At 37.0% G+C, this 19,334-nt stretch overlaps 1 protein-coding gene across 2 annotated transcripts in view; it reads right to left on the reverse strand.

Moving 5' to 3' along the window:
* The window catches only part of NFATC3 (nuclear factor of activated T cells 3), a 94,016-nt gene that overhangs the window by 49,378 nt on the left and 25,304 nt on the right, over positions 1 to 19,334 (reverse strand). For both annotated transcript variants that reach the window (XM_027516183.1, XM_027516184.1), the window contains exons 2-3: positions 12,219 to 13,353; positions 10,316 to 10,478 (exon numbers count right to left, since the gene is read on the reverse strand). In XM_027516183.1, the coding sequence (XP_027371984.1) occupies positions 10,316 to 10,478; positions 12,219 to 13,353 (1,298 nt within the window). The remainder of the gene's footprint in view (positions 1 to 10,315; positions 10,479 to 12,218; positions 13,354 to 19,334) is intronic.

The following is a 19,334-nucleotide window of genomic DNA, read 5'->3' on the forward strand; positions in this document are numbered from 1 at the left end:
TATAACTGACTACATATAGAACAATAAAGAGAAGGGAACAAAGAAATTAGAAGTTCTGAGCTTCAATACGCAGGAGAATGACGGTATCCCTAGCAAATAAAGAAGTCACTTATTTAGAATACATTTGGAGAAAGATAAGGTCATGTCTTCAATGTTAGTCATGTTATATTCAAGGTAATGCTGAGATATCTAGATGGAAATGTGAGGCTATGTAAGACAAACATTCTTTTAGCCTAGCCATAGCACTATTGCGCAATAACAAAATTATATACTCTACTGTGCTTTAAAAGGATGACTGAAATGCTTTCTGTTTCTTATTTTGACATGATGAGAACGATGACATCATGACAACATGAGTATACACTGTGAAAGTTTCAGTACTTACAGCTCCTGAAACACTACCAAGTTTTAACTGTATCACTGATTTGTAGCTCCCTGAGCAGCACTGTGAAATGATGAGAGTGCCAGTATACTCTCTATCTTAACTACTCTGCCACTATTGCACAAAAAATAGCCACAGTTAATACATAAATGAATGAGTATGGCAACATGATGACTGACGTGCACTAATGGTATTTAATGCAAAGGGGCCAGAAATCCAAATTCCTATCACTTCATGAGATACTCACTGTTCTTCAAATACCTATCAATGCATGAGATAATCATTGTTCTTCAAAGAGCAGAACTAGCCTGTGTTGCCCAGAACTTCAGAATGTCCCATCATGTATATATATTTATACAGAAAAGTTTGTGAACTTGGAACTCAACTCCTTAGAATATATAAATATCACCCAAATCACAGTTTTAACACATAAGAATTTATCATGAATATAACTGCCATGTAAATTGAAGAAAACTTAAGCAAGAGTTGATCATTTCAGAAAATCATGTCATTGTCAGTAATGCCACTCACTTGTGGCATTCAGGCTGCTGATCAACACATCTGCCTTTGTGCCTGCGACACTGTAGTGATGCTGTAGGTACAAATATCAGGCTACTTTATTGTGTTTTGTACAGCTGTTACCGCTTCCCTTATGGCTCAGCTGGCAAAGAATCTGCCTGCAGTGTGGCAATCCAGGGTTTGAGTCCTGGTTTGGGAAGAGGAGAAGGGAAAAGCTACCCACTCCAGCATTCTAGCATGGAGAAGTCCATGGACTGTATAGTCCACAGGGATGCAAGCTGAGCACTGAAGAATTGATGCCTTTGAACTACGGTGTTGGAGAAGACTCTTGAGATTCCCTTGGACTGCAAGGAGATCAAACCAGTCAATCCTAAAGGAAATCAGTCCTGAATATTCACTGGAAGGACTGATGCTGAAGCTTCAATACTTAGGCCACCTGATGCGAAGAAATGACTCATGGAAAAGACCCTGATGCTGGGAAAGATTGAAGGTGGGAGGAAAAGGGAACGACAGAGGATGAGATGGTTGGATGGCATCACCAACTCAAGGTACATGAGTCTGAGTAGACTCCAGGAGCTGGTGATGGACAGGGAGGCCTGGCGTGCTGCAGTCCATGGGGTTGCAGAGTCGGACACAACTCAGAGACTGAACAGTTGTTACCAAGTCTTTTCATTTTGAAACATAACTTTTTGCTATAATTTAGTTTTCTAAATTTATTCCCTCAATATTAAAGCATTATATTGATATTTCTAAAATTATATTATGTAGGCTGATTATATTATCTTTGCATTTCCATTCCAGGTAAATAAAGTAGTATTATAAAATATTTGTTTAAAATTTTGAGAGTGGGGTTGGGTCTGATAGGGTTGAGAACCACTGGTCTAGAATATTTGCAAGTCAAGAGGCACAAAGGTATTTTATCTTGACCAGTTTGCCTAAAAGCAAATCCTCCAGTCTCCTGTCTAGGGAACATAAACCTTTAGGCGTCAAGAGGAGTTAGAAGTCTCTCTATTCAGGACACAGACTTTTATTATGCCTCCTCTTTCAGCCCCATACCATTTTCTGTATAAAGCCCCAAACCCTGCTTCAATTATTCTAGAACCTAGAACTTCTATTTCACACTCTCTAAACAATAAATTTCCAAAATTCTCCCAAGGTAAGCCAGTGGTTATCGCTTGGTTATACCACATAAGAAAGGAAAAACTGTGACGTTTGCTTGTTTTGTAGATCTTCAACCAATTCTTCTGTTTTCAGCCTCACCTCACACCCCACTTTCAGAGATATCAGTGCTTCAACCCTTTGAGCCTTCCCAAGGTTCTTTAGTGTAAAATGATTTCTGGTTCTTATGTAAAATGATTTCTCCAACCAACAAGCTTAAGCTTTAACTGCTTAATGTCTAATGAAGGTAAACACGTGTTTAATCCAGTATATTGAAGTGGAAATTGCAGTTTCCTGTAAATACTTAAATATTGTGTATTTAAGAAATCTATTAATATTAGTTGTGATATCTTTTTACATCTTGGTATAAATAAGTTAATAAATTTTAAAGCTTTAAATGAATGGAAAATATTCCATAAAATGATAAAATGTCAGTATGATTACAGTAGGAAAAAAAAAAGCCTAAATAAATCACTAACTAAAGAAGAAATAGTAAAAATGAGGGTGTAGATGTACATATGCACCCAAATAAAGTTCAGTCATTTTTCCCTTTTGGTTTGTATGGAGGCAGATGGGGTAAGTGACAATGCAGAAACAGATTCCTCCACATTTTGACCCAGAGGTGAAAAAATAAAGATAGAGAGTGGAGATACACTTTAACTAAATTAGCTCATTTAATTCTAAAACTCCCATGGAATTTATGCCATTTTCTTTATAGATGAAGAATCTGAAGCTAAGAAAGGTTAAGGAACTACCCCCAAATTCATGGTTAACCATCCTTTCTGCTATACTTACTGCTTTTTCATGTTTAATCCTACATTGAACAAATTACTCTATGGAACCAAGTGTTCACATAGTGGAAGAAAAAGTACCAACAACTTTACCACTTGCCCCACAGTACTGTGAAGAGGACAGCGTCCATTTTGTCATCTCCAGAGCCTAGTATAGCACCTAGCATGTTACAGGCATCTAATCATTGGTGAATGAATGAATTTTGGAATGAGAGAGTACAATTTGTGGAACAAAATGACACCAGGTTAGTCAACAGAATTATTTAAATAAGAATTACAGCCACTAAAGTGATTACTTTAAATGAAGTAGTAAAATCTAAAATAGAAAATATAAATTAAAAACTTTATTACTATCTATAAAGTTACCCAAATATCACATAACATACCAGTAAGTACTATTCAATACATTTCAAAGTATGCCAGTTGTATTAGATGACTCATATTAATACCAGTTTGGCAAAGACATAAGCCACCTGTCCTTTATATTTGATAGTAAAATGAGCCAGTGATGGAGGAAGGTAATCAGGCATATAAAATTTCAAAGGGAACATATTTCATAATACATAGTTCAGCCAACATCTGCTCCAATCATATATACTACAGCATAGGAAAAACAGGGCTTCTCCTTTGCATTTCAAGGATTTTAAAAGAAGATCAAATTAATTAGACTATTATCCCATCCCATCTCATTTGTTACCCATATGTTATAGGAAACAAATTATTGTTACTGTTAACACTACTCTAAAATCTTTCTTTTGGTATCAGGACACTTCTCTTCAGATCACCTTCTGGGCTGCAGAAGAAAGTAAGCTGTTTGTTATGATTCTGTATGTTTCCATAGCAAAGGTCTGTGTGTGCTTAATTTAACTAAAGCTGGAGGGTTACAGCCCGAAGGTCACTACAGGACAGACTAGAGCAGCTTCAAAAAGGGGAGTTCTGTTATCAGTTCTGCTACCTTACTTGGAGGGAGGGGATCTGAATATATTAATATTAGAAACATGATATACAATGTAGAGATACTAAAAGTTCAAAACTTCCAAAATATCAATTGCTTCAAACTGTAAATGTGCATGTAACAATATCATATAAAAAGTCATTACCTGGAAACGAATCTTAGTATATGATGAATACAAAGTCTAGTTATGGAAAAAAATACTATAATCGCCATCTTAAATTTCAGTAACATTTAGGATAAGACTCAAAAATATTTATTCCTTTATAAAACTTATCACTGTATAACAAAGTATGTGTGTAGTTTTATGCAATTTTATCCCATATGTAGATTCAAGTAACCACTGTAACAGTCAGGATCTAGAACGCCTCATTACTACAAAGGAATGCTCTTGTGCTACCCCTTTACATTCACAATCTTCAACCAGTTCCTGTTCCCTGGCAACCACTAATCTAGTCTCCATCTCTACTAACAGTGTCACATATACAAATGGAATCACAATAATGTAACCATTTGAGACTGCAGCCTGGCTTGCTGCAGTCCATGGGGTTGGAGAAATCAGACACAAATAAGTGACTAAACAACAACAAATACTTAACTGAGCATTTATTATGTTCTTTACATGCAACATTTCCTTTGATCCCCCTAACTCTTAACTAGGTGTATTATTATCCTCATTTTAAGAAAAAGGAACAGGAGGTAAGGTTCCATCCATAATTAACCTCTATCACATCACAGATTAATCTTATCTACAGAAAGTGTTAGTCACTTAGTCATGTCCGATTTTTTGCAACCCCACAGACTGTAGCCTCCCAGGCTTCTCTGTCCATGGGATTCCCCAGGCAAGAATACTAGAGTGGAAAGCCATTCCTTTATCCAGGGGATCTTCCTGACCCAGAGATTGAACCCAGGTCTCCCACACTGCAGGCGAATTCTTTACCATCTGAGCCACTAGGGAAGCCCCTTCTCTACAGAAAACTAACAATTTTACCAAGAAAACAAAAACTGCTGGAGATAATAAATGAATTCAACAAAGCAGCAGCACATAAAGTCAACACATGAAAATCAGCTGCATTTCTATACACAATCAACAACCTGAAAAGGAAATTACAAAAACAATTCCACTTACAATAGCACCAAAAAGAATAAAATACCCAGGAATTAACACAATGAAAACTATAAAACATTGCTGAAAAAAATTAAAGACATGAATAAATAGAAAAAATCCTATGCTCAAGAACTGGAACAATACTACCTAAAACAATCGACAGATTCAATGCAATCTGCATAAAAATCCCAAGTTATTTTTACAGAAATAGAAAAATCCATCCCAGAAGTTATATGGAATTTCAAGGGACTCTGAATAGCCAAAACAATTTTCAAAAACAAAGAACAAAGGTGAACACACCCACTCTTAGATTTCAAAATTTACTAAAAAGCTACTGTAATCAAAACACTGTGGGACTAGCATAAAGGCAGACATCAAGACCAATGGGGTAGAATACAGAGCCTAGAAATAGAACTCTTAGACATATGGTCAAATGATTTTTTTTCAGTTTTGTTTTTGGCCATGCCACACAGCTTGCAGAATCTTATTTCTCCAAACAAGGACTGAACCTGGGCCCCAGCAGTGAAAGAGCTGAGCCCTAACCACTGGATCACTAGGAATGATTTTTAACATTCAATGAGGAAAGAACTCTTTTCAACAAATAATGCTGAGAAAACTAGGTACCTACATGCAAAAGAATATAGATGGATCCATACCTAACACCATATACAAAAATTACCTCAAATTGAGAAAAGACCTAAATATTGTATGATTTAAACTATAAAATTCTTAGGGAATCTTTTTTTTTTTCTTGGCTGCTGTCACATGGATCTGGGATCTTAGCTCCCTGGCCAGGGATGGAACCCGGGGCCCTGGCAATGGAAATACTAAGTCCTAGCCAATGGACTGCCAGGGAATTGCCCCTTCCCTTATTTGGGGGTAGGAAATTCATTTAAGCAAGTGTAAATAATTTTTCTCCTGGTAAGAGAAGTCAATTTCTTGACTTTCTATGATGACCTAATAAGTTCTATGATGACCTATAAGACCTTCTAGAACTAACACCATAAAAAGATGTCATTTTCATCATAAGGGACCGGGTGGCAAAAGTAGGAAGTCAAGAGATACCTGGAGTAACAGGCAAGTTTGGCCTTGGAGTACAAAATGAAGCAGGGCAAACGCTAACAGAGTTTTGCCAAGAGAACGCACTAGTCATAGCAAACATCCTCTTGCAACAACACAAGAGACGACTCTACACATGGACATCACCAGGTAGTCAATACCGAAATCAGAGTGATTATATTCTTTGTAGCAGAAGATGGAGAAGCTCTATACAGACATCAAATACAAGACCAGGAGCTGATGGTGGCTCGCAACATGAACTCCTTATTGTAAAATTCAGACTTAAACTGAAGAAAGTAGGGAAAACCATCAGACCATTCAGGTATGACCTAAATCAAATCCCTTATGATTATACAGTGGAAGTGACAAATAGACTCAAGGGATTAGATCTGATAGACAGAGTGCTTGAAGAACTATGGATGGAGGTTCATGACACTGTATAGGAGGCGGTGATCAAAACCATCCCCAAGAAAAAGAAATGCAAAAAGGCAAAATGGCTGTCTGAGAACTTTCAAATAGTTGAGAAGTGAAAGGCAAAGGCGAAAAGGAAAGATATACCCATCTGAATGCAGAGTTCTAAAGAAGAGCAAGAAGAAATAAGAAAGCCTTCCTAAGTGAACAATGCAAAAAAAAGAGAGGAAAACAATAGAATGGGCAAGACTAGAGATCTCTTCGAGAAAATTAGAGATACTAAGGGAATATTTCATGCAAAGATGGGCACAATAAAAGACAGAAATGTGATGGACCTAAAAGAAGCAGAAGATATTAAGAAGAGGTGGTAAGAATACACATAAGAACTATGCAAAAAAGATCTTAATGATCTAGATAACCATGATGTGATCATTCACCTAGAGCCAGACATCCTGGAATGCAAAGTGAAGTGGGCCTTAGGAAGCATCACTACGAACAAAGCTAGTGGAGGTGATGAAATTCCAGTTGAGCTATTTCAAATCCTAATAGACGATGCTGTTAATGATGCATTCAGAATGCCAGCAAATATGGAAAACGCAGCAGTGGCCACAGGACTGGAAAAGCTGTTTTCATTCCAATCCCAAAGACAGACAATGCCAAAGAATGTTCAAGCTACTGCACAATTGCACTCATCTCACACGCTAGCAAAGTAATGCTCAAAATTCTCCAAGCCAGACTTCAACAGTATGTGAACCGAGAACTTCCAGATGTTCAAGCTAGATTTAAAAAAGGCAGAGGAACCAGAGATCAAACTGCCAACATCTGCTGGATCATAGAAAAAGCAAGAGAGTTCCAGAAAAACATCTACTTCTGCTTTATTGACCATGCCAAAGCCTTTGACTGTGTGGATCACAACAAACTGTGAAAAATTCTTCGAGAGATGGGAATACCAGACCACCTTACCTGCCACCTGAGAAATCTGTATGCAGGTCCAGAAGCAACAGTTAGACCTGGACATGGAATAACAGACTGGTTCCAAATTGGGAAAGGAGTACGTCAAAGCTGTATACTATCACCTTGCTTTTTAACTTATATGCAGAGTACATTGTGCAAAATGCAGGGCAGGATGAAGCACAAGCTGGAATCAAGACTGCCAGGAGAAATATCAATAACCTCAGATACTCAGATGACACCACCCTTATGGCACAAAGTAAAGAGGAACTAAAGGGTCCTTTGATGAACGCAGAAAAGGAGAGTGAAAAAGCTGGCTTAAAATTCAACATTCAAAGAACAAAGATCACGGCGTCCAGTCCCATCACTTCATGGCAAATAGATGGAGAAATAATGGAAACAGTGACAGACTTTCTTTTCTTGGGCTCTAAAATCACTGCAGATGGTGACTGCAGCAATGAAATTAAAAGATGCTTGCTCCTTGGAAGGAAAGCTATGACCAACCTAGACAGCACAATAAAAAGCAGAGGCATTACTCTGCCAACAAAGGTCCCTCTAGTCAAAGCTATGGTTTTTCCAGTAGTCATGTATGGATATGAGAGTTGGACTATAAAGAAAGCTGAGCGCCGAAGAACTGATGCTTCTGAACTGTGGTGTTGTAGAAGACTCTTGAGAGTCCCTTGGACTGCAAGGAGATCCAACCAGTCCATCCTAAAGGAGATCAGTCCTGGGTGTTCATTGGAAGGACTGATGCTGAAGCTGAAACTCCAATACTTTGGCCACCTGATGAGAAGAACTGATTTACTGGAAAAGACCTTGATGCTGGGAAAAACTGAAGGTAGGAGAAAGGGACAACAGAGGATGAGATGTTGGATATCATCACCGACTTGATGGACATGAGTTTGAGCAAGCTCTGGGAGTTGGTGATAGACAGGGAAGCCTGAAGTGCTGCAGTCCATGGGGTCGCAAAGAGTCGGACACAACTGAGTGACCGAACTGAACTGAAGAAAAGTCAAAGACAGAAGAAATGGGGAATTTCCTGGTGGTCTAGTGGCTAAGACTTAGTGTTTTCACTGCCAGGGCCCTGGTTCAATCCCTAGTCAGCAAACTAAGACTCCGGAAGCTGCATGGTGTGGCTTAAAAAAAAAAAAAAAAGATAAAAGAATGAACCAAAGAATCCTTCTCCTAAATGAAGCTCTCATTTAAGAGTAAACTAAAGTTCTAATAACAAATGGTAAAATTCCTATGTTGAGTTTTCCTGAGCTTTCTTTTTCTTTCAGTTTTATTGAGCTATAATTGGCATACAGTACTGAAATTTTAAGGTACACAGCATAATTGCTTGATTTACATATATTGCAAACTTACTACCATGATAAATTTCATTAACATCCATGACTTCTTACAGTTATATGGGGGGAGGGTGTTTCTCGTGATGAGAACTTTAGGATCTACTCTCCTAGCAACTCTCAAACATAGCATATAACAGGGTTAACTACAGTCACCATATTGTACATTACATCCCCACTACTAATGTTTTAACTGGAAGTTCGTATCTTTTGACTACCCTCATCCATTCCCCCTCTTCCAACCCCCTGCCTCTGGTAACCATAAATCTGATCTCTTTTTCTAGAACTGACATTTCTTCTTGCAAGTCATTTTAAAACCCACCTAAAATGTAAAGGTTTGTTTGTCAAGAACTATAAATCATGTTTAGATAATGAAAATAAATCATAAAATATGGATAGTATAGGAAATGATCAGCTATAAACTGTTTTTGCTCAATTAATTTCTCCACTACAATACACAATGCCGTAAGACAAGCACTAAGAGAAAAAAATAAGTGACAACATATTACAACATTGCCGTTCTGATGTTTGAGTATATAAAAGCAACAAATAATTTCATATATGAAAGAATCCAGGGAATAAAGAATCCAAAGCCCTCCTTAAACATTTAAACAAAAAAAAAGCACTTTAAAAAGAAATAAAAAAGAATTAGTACTAAACCTGGAATCCAACTACATATGGAACTAAGCTAAACAATAGGAGTGGTGGGACACGAGGCAGAGAGATGACTACAGATTTGAAAAGATTAATTAATATAAGCAGCAAAATTCAGGAGGTAGATGGCAATGCAGGGGGAAGAAGTTTAAGAGAGACAATTACCTCATTTTTCAGAGTAGGGAGCAATTTGTAACATTTAAATCTAAGACAAAAATTTAATTTCTCAATAATTTATTTAATTTCTTTAGCCTTAAGAAAGACTGTTCAGTATCTCTTAAAGTGAAGAACAATATCCAGAATTTAGCAGTTCATACAGTTTTAGTTCATTTTTTTTAATGTTTCATTCAAGTAAAATTAAAGTTAATATTCAACTCTTAAAACTTACATATTGTATTTTATACACTCAGATATAATTTTAATAATTTCACTTTAGTTTTATTTTCTAATAAATTAATTTAATTACAAAGATGTTCAATATATAGTCCTATCCTTTTAAAAAAAATCCATTCATTTTTCTAGTCAGCCATCTACTCTTCCACTAAACATACAGAGAATTACCTGGATTGTTAATCAAATGCCAACGACCGCTTATTTCTGAAGGATTTAGACTTTAGGTAATTCATTGCTTTATTCTTTTTACTTTTCTGTATTATTTGGACCTTAAACAAACATGCATTGTACTTATAAACATAAACAGTCTTTTCTTTTAGTCAGAAAAACAATTATTTAACCATTATGATCTTTCCCTAGAGGTTTACTAGCTGAAGAGTCAGTCCAGTAAGAATATCTTTTAGGCTAGCCAAAAAAAAAAAAAAACCCATAATGCAGAAGTGCAACTGTATCAACAAGGACACAAAACCTCAATGGAAGCTTTTCAGGTTTGAAAATTTTCTCTCTTCAGGCTCAGCAGTACCTGACTGAATGGACCCTATCAACAACAGATATATGGTATCTGCAAAACACACCCCTAAAATCTCATACCTTCACCACAGGATGTCCCCCAGTAGATGCTTTTACTGCTCCTCGGCTACCTTCAGTTTCATAATGGGCTCGGTGATGAGTTTTAGGTTGCACTTCTATTTTCAGTTCACATTGTCCAAAATGAGTTGGTAAAGGCCAGTCTAGTGGAGGTAATGAAGATGTGCTATAAACAAAACACACAAAGACCCATTTCACCATGCTATTATTGCCAGCCAAGCAGTGATTCAAATTATTTCTTTGAAGGCACCAACATTTCTTCCTATGATCTTTGAAGTAAAGTATTTAAAAAATAAAATTTAAAGAAAAAGAAAAAAAAACACAAAACTTCACTTAATAAGTTGTAACCTGTATACAGAGGGCGTTTTACAAATAATTAACCTGATAATAAAATCAATTTTATTTATTTTTGGTTTCTTTTTTTAAAAAGGACAAATTCTAATATTTCATTTAAAAATAAAAAATTCCATAAAACTATAACTATTTCTCAACTATGTGTATAACCACAAAAACAATCAAAACAATTTTTAAATAGCTTAAAGGGGACAGGTTCATTTAGATATGTTATCAATGAAAATATGGAATTAGAAAAGAAACAACTTCTAAGTCTACAGGTATACTAATGGACCCAAAGCTAGAATGGTTTGTATTAAAAAGTAATATCTTCTATTTAAAAAAATATCTTAATAATTGGTGAAATGAGACTTTAAATGTCTTTTCTACCTTTGAATGCTACCATGCCTAGAGTAAATTTCTAAGTTATTTCATTGTTTCCCTTAATATCCTTGGCCTAGCATTACCAGCTACTCTGAAGCTCAAAGGTAGTCATTTTTATTAGTCTGAAACAACAACTCAACTTCATCAACTCTCAGCAAGTTTCTGCACTTGTTTAAGCAAATCCCTAAAAAGATTAAGATAATTTTCATAAGCAAAGTGATGGGTTCAAAGGAGTCTTCAATAGCATAATTCCACATTATAATTTTCTAAATATCTAGATTCAGAAATAAACATTTGTACCAATAACAAAGCATTTTTTAAAAAAGTAAACAGACCCACCTTTAACACATGACAACTTATCTTCCCTAATCAATTACAGATTAGATTGATTCTAAAAATGGCACTGTGATAACTGATAAGCCATTTAGAAAACAGTCATTACAACAGTCTTCAGTCCTTAGCTGGATTCAAGATTCGAAAAAATATATATATGTACAAATACAAACAGTATTTATGTTACATACATATATTATAAAAATTATACATAAAAATTAGAAACGTGAAAGTTAGATTTTCTCTTTATTTGTAGTTATTTTAGAGTGGGATAGGCTTTCAAATATAACATAAAATCTAAAAGCTGTGAAGGAAAAGACAAATTTGAATATATAAAATTTAAAAATTCCTCTAAACCAACAATAAAAATCATACACTTATATGAAGTCTAAAAACAAATTATGGAAAAAACCACTTGTCACAATATAAAAAAGGCAAATTTCACTTGTATGTTATTGAGTTCTTAAAAATATAAAAATTCAAAAATATATATATAACCTTATCCCTAAGTGGGAATAATTAGTAATTTAATTTATACTATTATCTTTTATAAGAAGCTTTTGTGGATAAGAAAATTCATTCTGAAAAAAGAAAATTCATTCTAGGGCTTCTAATGCAATTTGTTATTCTTTATAATTCATTATACACTTTTAAAATGATAACTTTAACCTATTTAAAGACACTTTTAAGACTACAAAGAAAATAAATGTGGTCTTTTAAGTTGTCTGGAAGAAACTAAAGAACAAAAAGGAGGAGGAAAGATGGTCAAATTATTCTACATAGATAATGTAGTAATTACATGCCACCAATAAACATAAACATGAAAAATGACCATTAGTCATTTCCATCAACTCACCGAAATATAGGGGTGTGACCAGGCTTTGGTTTGCTCCAGGTAAAGGGTGAAGGAACTGAAAGAAATTGGTCACCAGATGAATCTTTCTTTAAAGGATACTGAGATCCAAGGCCATCATCTATTGAAGTTTCCCGTGATGGTGAAAGATTCCCTTGGTCATCTGAACAGAGTTCTAATTTTCCTGGTAGTATGAGAGCTTGATCTTCAGAAGTCTTCCTTGTTTTCAGAGGAATATCAGTTTCTGCACAGTACTGAAATGGAAAAATCGCAGGGCCAAGGCCTGATCCACCCTGGACAGAAGCATTGAGCCAGGTATCTTCTGTTACACTTCCCCTGGGGGAGTGACCAGGAGAAGGAACAGGCGAATGATGCGGTGAAAGGGACCCAGGGTAACAAACCTCAGCACTAGAGTGCCGCCGTTTCCCACAAGGGGAAGTAGGCCTTGATGAGGGTCCTGAGGCTGGCCTGGGGCTCAGCCAATTCTCATCAGTGATACTAGATCTAGGAGAGTGGCAAGGAGATTGCCTAGGTGACAAGGAATGTCCAAGTCCATACTGTTGATGCCAGGACTCTTCTCCAGGGCAGCCTCCTGGAGAGCCACCAGGAGAAGTCAGAGGGGATCCGAGAGTAAATCGGGCAGCAGCTTCATTCAACTCCGAATCCACATCATCATAAATATGTGAAAGAGATTCACAAGAAGACGCATCTGAGAACCAGCTCCTAGAAGAGATGCTACTGGCAGGACTAGGACTAAGGGAAGATTCCCGGTAGGATGGCTCAAGAGGAAGATAGAGATGATCTCTAGAAGGCCTTTCCAAATATTCCCTTTCTGGGTCATTTATGTGTAGGTCATCTTCATGAGCATCAATTTCTTGATGACAGTTAGGAGAGATGGATGTAATTTGAATACTTGGGCACTCAAAGGGTTTGGGACCACTTAATGGGCTGTATTTAGATTCAGGAATTTCACAAGTTCCTTCATAGTTTTTGTGACCTTGGAGCTGAAACGATGGTGACAAAACAGAAGAGTGAGACGGTAATCCATGATGTGGTAAGCAAAGTGGTGAGTTTAAAGTAGATGGAGGTGGATCTACATTAAAGATGTAAATGGATGCACAATCATCTGGCTCAAGATCTATGGGGGTTGGGGGGAGCAAAAAAGAAAAATAATTAACAAAACAAGAAATTAGAAATTTTAGATGTATAAATTACTAGATGAGAACGTAAATAATAATAATCTTGAGAGAAGAGAGTGGAACAAAAAATGTACATCATTAGCTCCACTAAAGAGTGGCGTGTCTGTGTGTTTTAATGTATCTGTGGATACATGCAATTATCATTTTTTATACAATTTTTTCTTTTTCTTTATTTCCACATTTTTCTAAAATTGAGAATCTGAAAATAAATGCTTTTATAAAAATAATCACATCCATAATTCTAAAAAAACATCCACAAAACTATATAAGGATACGATCATATAAATTCAGCCTCATCTGGAATCAGCAGGTTAATAAGATGAAGTAAATAAAGGATAAAGCAGAGTTTTTGAAAAGTTTTTAAGTATACACACTAGTTTATTAATGGAAAGGATGTGTTGTTGTTGTTTAGTTGCCAAGTCATGTCTGACTCCTTGTGACCCCTTGGACTGCAACACACCAGGCTTCCCTGTCTTTCACTATTTTCTGGAGTTTACTCAAATTCAAGTCTATTGAATAGGTAATGCTATCTAACCATCTCATCCTCTGCCACCCTCTTCTCCTTTTGCCTACAATCTTTCCCTGCATTAGGCTCTTTTCCAGTGAGTCAGCTCTGGGTATCAGGTGGCCAAAGTACTGGAGCTTCAGCTTCACCATGAGCCCTTTCAATGAATATTCAAGGTTGATTTCCTTTAGGATTGACTGGTTTAATCTCCTTGCAGACCATGGGACTCTCAAGAGTCTTCTCAAGCACTACAGTTTGCAAGCATCAATTCTTTGGTGCTCAGCCTTTCTTATGGTCTAACTCTCACATCCATACATGACTACTGGAAAAACCAGTAGCTTTGACTATATGGACCTTTGCTGGCAAAGCAATGTCTTCCCTTTTTAACACGATATCTAGGTTTGTCATAGCTTTCCAAGGAGCAAGCATCTTTTAATTTCATGACTGCAGTCACCGTCCACAGTGATTTTGGAGCCCATGAGAATAAAATCTGTCACTGCCTCCACTTTTGCCCTTCTATTTACCATGAAGTGATGGGACCGCATGCCACGATCTCAGTTTTTTGATTGCTGAGTTTTAACTCAACTTTTTCACTCTCCTCTTTCACCTTCATCAACAGGCTCTTTAGTTCCTCTTTGCTTTCTGCCATTAGAGTGGTATAATCTACATATCTGAGGTTTTTGACACTTTTCCCCGCATTCCTGATTCCAGCTTGTGATTTATCCAGCCTGGCATTTCGTATGATGTATTTTGCATGTAAGTTAAATAAGCAGGGTGATAATATACAGCCTTGACATATTCCTTTCCCAATGTCAAACCAGTCAGCTGTCCCATGTAAGGTTCTAACTGCTGCTTCTGGACCCACATACAGGTTTCTCAGGAGACTGGTAAGGTAGTCTGTTTCCATCTCGTCAAGAATATTCCACAGTTTGTTGTGATCCACACAGTCAAAGGCTTTCTTGTAGTCAATGAAGCAGACGTTTTTCTGGAATTCCCTTGCTTTCTCTATAATCCAATGAATGTTGGCAATTTGCAACACTGGAGGGACAGAAGAATCAGTTTCTTCAATCAAGATGTTCTTTTTAAATTTAGTGTAATTTAGGGACTTCCCTGGCGGTCCAGGGTTAAAACTTCATACTTCCAATGCAGGCAGGGAGTATGGGTTCGATCTCTGGTTGGCTGCATGGTGTGGACAATAAATAAAGTTTTTTTTAAATTTAGTGCTATTTAGGATTGAAATGATTCTGTATAAAATATGATGTCTGCAGGCTGCAAAGGATGGAAAACTGAACTCAAAAACAGCTGAAGGGGAGGTGATATTTATCATTCAGCAATAACACAAGATCCAAAGGTAGAACAGCTCCAGTATTGGTTATTTCTTCAGTTCAACAACAGTTTCTTTCCATGTTCCCATTTTGCCAGTCCTAACTTTGTCGTATTCACTTTTCAATCATATATGTGTATTTTGCCCTAAGGCCAAAAGTAATGTGATCATTCAGTTAAATATTTCTTGAGTAGGTACTATATAGCAGACATGTTGTAGACACTGAAAACATATGAATAAACAAAACAAAGTCCCCATCCTCTTAGAACTTACATTCTAATAAAATGTCAGATGGCTATATTTGCTATAAGGAAAAATAAAAAAGAGTAAGGAGAATGGAGTAAGTAGGAGGGGAAGTTAATTTGGATGGGTTAGGAGATTGACAAAAACAAAAATTTTAAGTATTACTAAGTAGGGGGAAACAGTCTAAGGAAGGAACCTATTTTACAGAGTACTGGGATGGCCTTTCTGAGAAGACAGCACAAGAACCAGCAAGCAAAGAAAAGGGAGGTGATGGTGGAGAGGCATGGGTATACAAGCTTCAACACCAGGGCAGCTCCAACACTGTGGGACAGCACCAGCAAACAGTGAGTCAGATAAGACCTTGGCTTCTCTGAAGAAATGAAAGGCCCAACTATGCTAGAGCTAGCTAACAGCTGAAAGGGGAAAACTGAAGGAGGCAAAACCTAGAAGGATCATGGTAAAGAGTTTAAATATTATTCTAAGGACAATATAAACCAGCAAAGTTTTAAAAAGGGAATGGCACGATCTCTACTATATTTGAGGATAATTTCATTCCTAGTTACTACAGTAAACCTAGGATTGACCAGAACACGAGGGTTTCATTTTTTTGGATCAAGAGTTTAAAATGGCAGATTAAAAAAACTCACCCCTGTAGTTGAACAAAAATGGGACTATACTTAATGCTAATAAACTATATATTTATAAATGGCTAAGATGGTAGATTTTATGCTATGTATAGTTTACTAAAATTTAAAAAACAAAAATACAAAAACTGCTGGTACCCTAGTTCAAAGCAAGATAGCAGCACCCAACTATACAAAGTCACTGACTTCTTTTCTACCATACTCTCATAGTTAAAACCCAGTTTTACTTAGAAATGTACTTAATAAAGTAGCAAAAATTATCAATATATTAAACTTGAAGCCTTTGAGTGGGAAAAAAAGGGTGGGTGAAAAGAGAATAAAGTTACCCTTGGAAGATATAGGTTCATTCAAATGTAATTATTGTACCAGTGCCATTTTGTGTAGAATAATGCTGAAATTCACACCCTTCACACAAATAAATTGCAGATGAAGAGATACATTTTATATCAGAATGATGTCTTAAAGCACTGTTGAGATTTGCATACAAAATTTCGGGGAGTGCTGTTTTATCTTTTTCCCTAAGTGTCACCAAAGCCCACATTCTGGAAATGATGAGTGGCCACTACAATCTCCCTATGATAAATAGTCCTACATCTAGATTTCCAACTCTAGAATTCTCAGATTCATGGTGCTTCAGAAATTTGACCATCTCAAGACTTATTTGCTCCCTTCAGCCACCAGGGGGCCCCAGGCAAGCATGCAGTAATCTAGGCAACACAGGTTGCCTACCAATGTATTTAAACTGTAAAGCAGGTACTGGCAGAATACAGCCCACAGGCCAAACCTGGCCTACCACCTGTTTCTGCATGGGCTACAAGCTAAGAATGGCTTTCAAATGGTAAGAAGAAAATCAAAATAATACTGTTTAATGACACAAAATAATATGAAATTCAAATTCTGGTATCCACAAATAAAGTTTTATTGGAATATAACCATGCTCGTTCACTTCTGTACAGCCTGTGGTTAATCTCACAGAACAACGGTAGAGCTGAGGAGCTGTGAGAGATGTTTCCCACTGTTACTTGGTGCACTAACAAACTGCAGTGACAAACTGGACAGCATTCTGAGTGCAATACATACTGATGTAACACTGCAACATTTTTAAAAACTTACCAGTGCAAGGACTTCCTGGTGGTCCAATGGTTAAGAAACCACCTTGCAATGCAGGGGATACAGGTTTCATACCTGGTGAGGGAACTGAGATCCCACCTGCTGCAGAGCGACTAAGCATGAACATGTCACAACTACTGAGCCTGAGCTCTCTGGAGCCTGTGCACCACAACTAGAGAGTCAGCGCCCCATAACGAAAGATCCTGCATGTCACAACTAAGACCCAACACAGCCAAATAAATAAATACTAAAAAAAAAAAAAAAATTCAGGCAGGCGATGGGACGTAAAAAAGAAACAAAAAACTTGTCAGTGCATAGATATCACTAAAAAGAGGAAAGACAAGAGTGGACTTCAAATGGAATGTCATGCTTCTAAGGCACAATGGAGTGTGGGCTATCTTCTTATCAAATTAGAGAGCAAAGCATTATGTTTATTGTGCAACAACATTATGGCTGTGCTGTAAGAATACCTTATACATCAGCATTACCAGTAAGCATTCATCACAAATCCCCTACTACTACTACTACTACTTACTACTAAGTCGCTTCAGTCGTGTCGGACTCTGTGCGACCCCATGGACTGCAGCCTACCAGGCTCCTCCATCCATGGGATTCTTCAGGCAAGAACACTGGAGTGGGTTGCCATTTCCTTCTCCACACAATACCCACAACTTACAGGAAAACAAAAGAAAAAAAAATCAGAAAAAAAACAATATCTTACCACAGCAAGATTTTTTCACAAGAAGAAAAGGTTAAAATGAGGCTGTAACCAAAGAAAGTTTCTGAATGGTTCACTTGTCAGGTAGGCAAAAAAAGCCATTTACTAATGGTGAAACTTAAACTGTGTCTGATTGCTGTGACTGAAGAAATGTCAGAGAAAATAAACTGGTAAAGACCATCAGCAAGAATGACTGAAAGACTGAAAACACTGGTAGCAACAAGAAGCAATTACAAAACAAGGCAAAAAGTCTCAAGGTTTTCCTTGGCTCCTGATGTGTAACCAAATTTTACTGATTCTACTTATTTATTATTTACTTGAAGACTCAATGCAGAGTTTACTGAAGAATTATTAGCCTCCTATGAATAGTTTGCATAAGCGTCCCAGGTGGCTCAGTGGTAAAGAATCTGCCTGCCAATGCAAGGAGATGCTGGAGACACAGGTTATGTTCCCTGGGTCAGGAAGATCCCTTGGAGAAGCAAATGGCAACCCACGCCAGTATTCTTGCCTGCGAAGTCCCATGGACACAGGAGCCTAGTGGGCTACATACAGTCCATGGGGTCGCAAAGAGTTGGATACAACTTAGTGACTGAACACGCATGCATGAACAGTTTGCATGGAACAACTTCAAGCAACAATGTTTTCAAAATTGAGACAATAGTTTAGTACCACCTAAGTGGACTCTGTTAGGATGTTATTATAACTGGTACTGGTAGAAATATATGTGAGAATACTATGATAACAAGAATACTATAAACAACTGCACACCAGCAACTTAGGCAATAGACAACAAACAGGCAAATTCTTACAAGCACACAAATTACCGAAAGTGACTTGGAAGAAACAAAAATTCTCAAGAGGCTGATATCAAGTAAACAGACTGAATCACTAGCAAAAAAATTTCCCAACAAAAGAAGTCCAAGACAACGTGGTTTCATTGGTAAACTCTACCAAACATTTAGAGGAGAGTTAACAGCAATCCTTTTCAAACTCTTCCAAAACACAGACGAGTAGATATCACTTCCTAAACATTCTATGAGGCCAGTTTTACCCCGATGCCAAAGCAGGACAAAAATACCACAAGAAAACTACAGGCCAATATCCCTTATAAATATAGAAGGAAAAATTCTCAACAAAATACTAAACAAATCCCACACCACATTAAAAGGATCAAGTGGAATTTATCCCAAGAACGTAAGGATAGTTCAACATACAAAATTCACTTGCCTCATTACCAGAATGAAAAACAAAAACAAAAACAAAACAAAACACATGATCATCTGAATTGACACAGAAAATACATGTGACAGATTTCAATACCCAATCATGATGGCAGGGGAGGGGAGGGATATTCAGCAAACTAAGAACAGAAAGAA

The sequence above is a fragment of the Bos indicus x Bos taurus genome, chromosome 18 (assembly GCF_003369695.1).
Source record: "Bos indicus x Bos taurus breed Angus x Brahman F1 hybrid chromosome 18, Bos_hybrid_MaternalHap_v2.0, whole genome shotgun sequence".
Classification (NCBI taxonomy): Eukaryota; Metazoa; Chordata; class Mammalia; order Artiodactyla; family Bovidae; genus Bos; species Bos indicus x Bos taurus.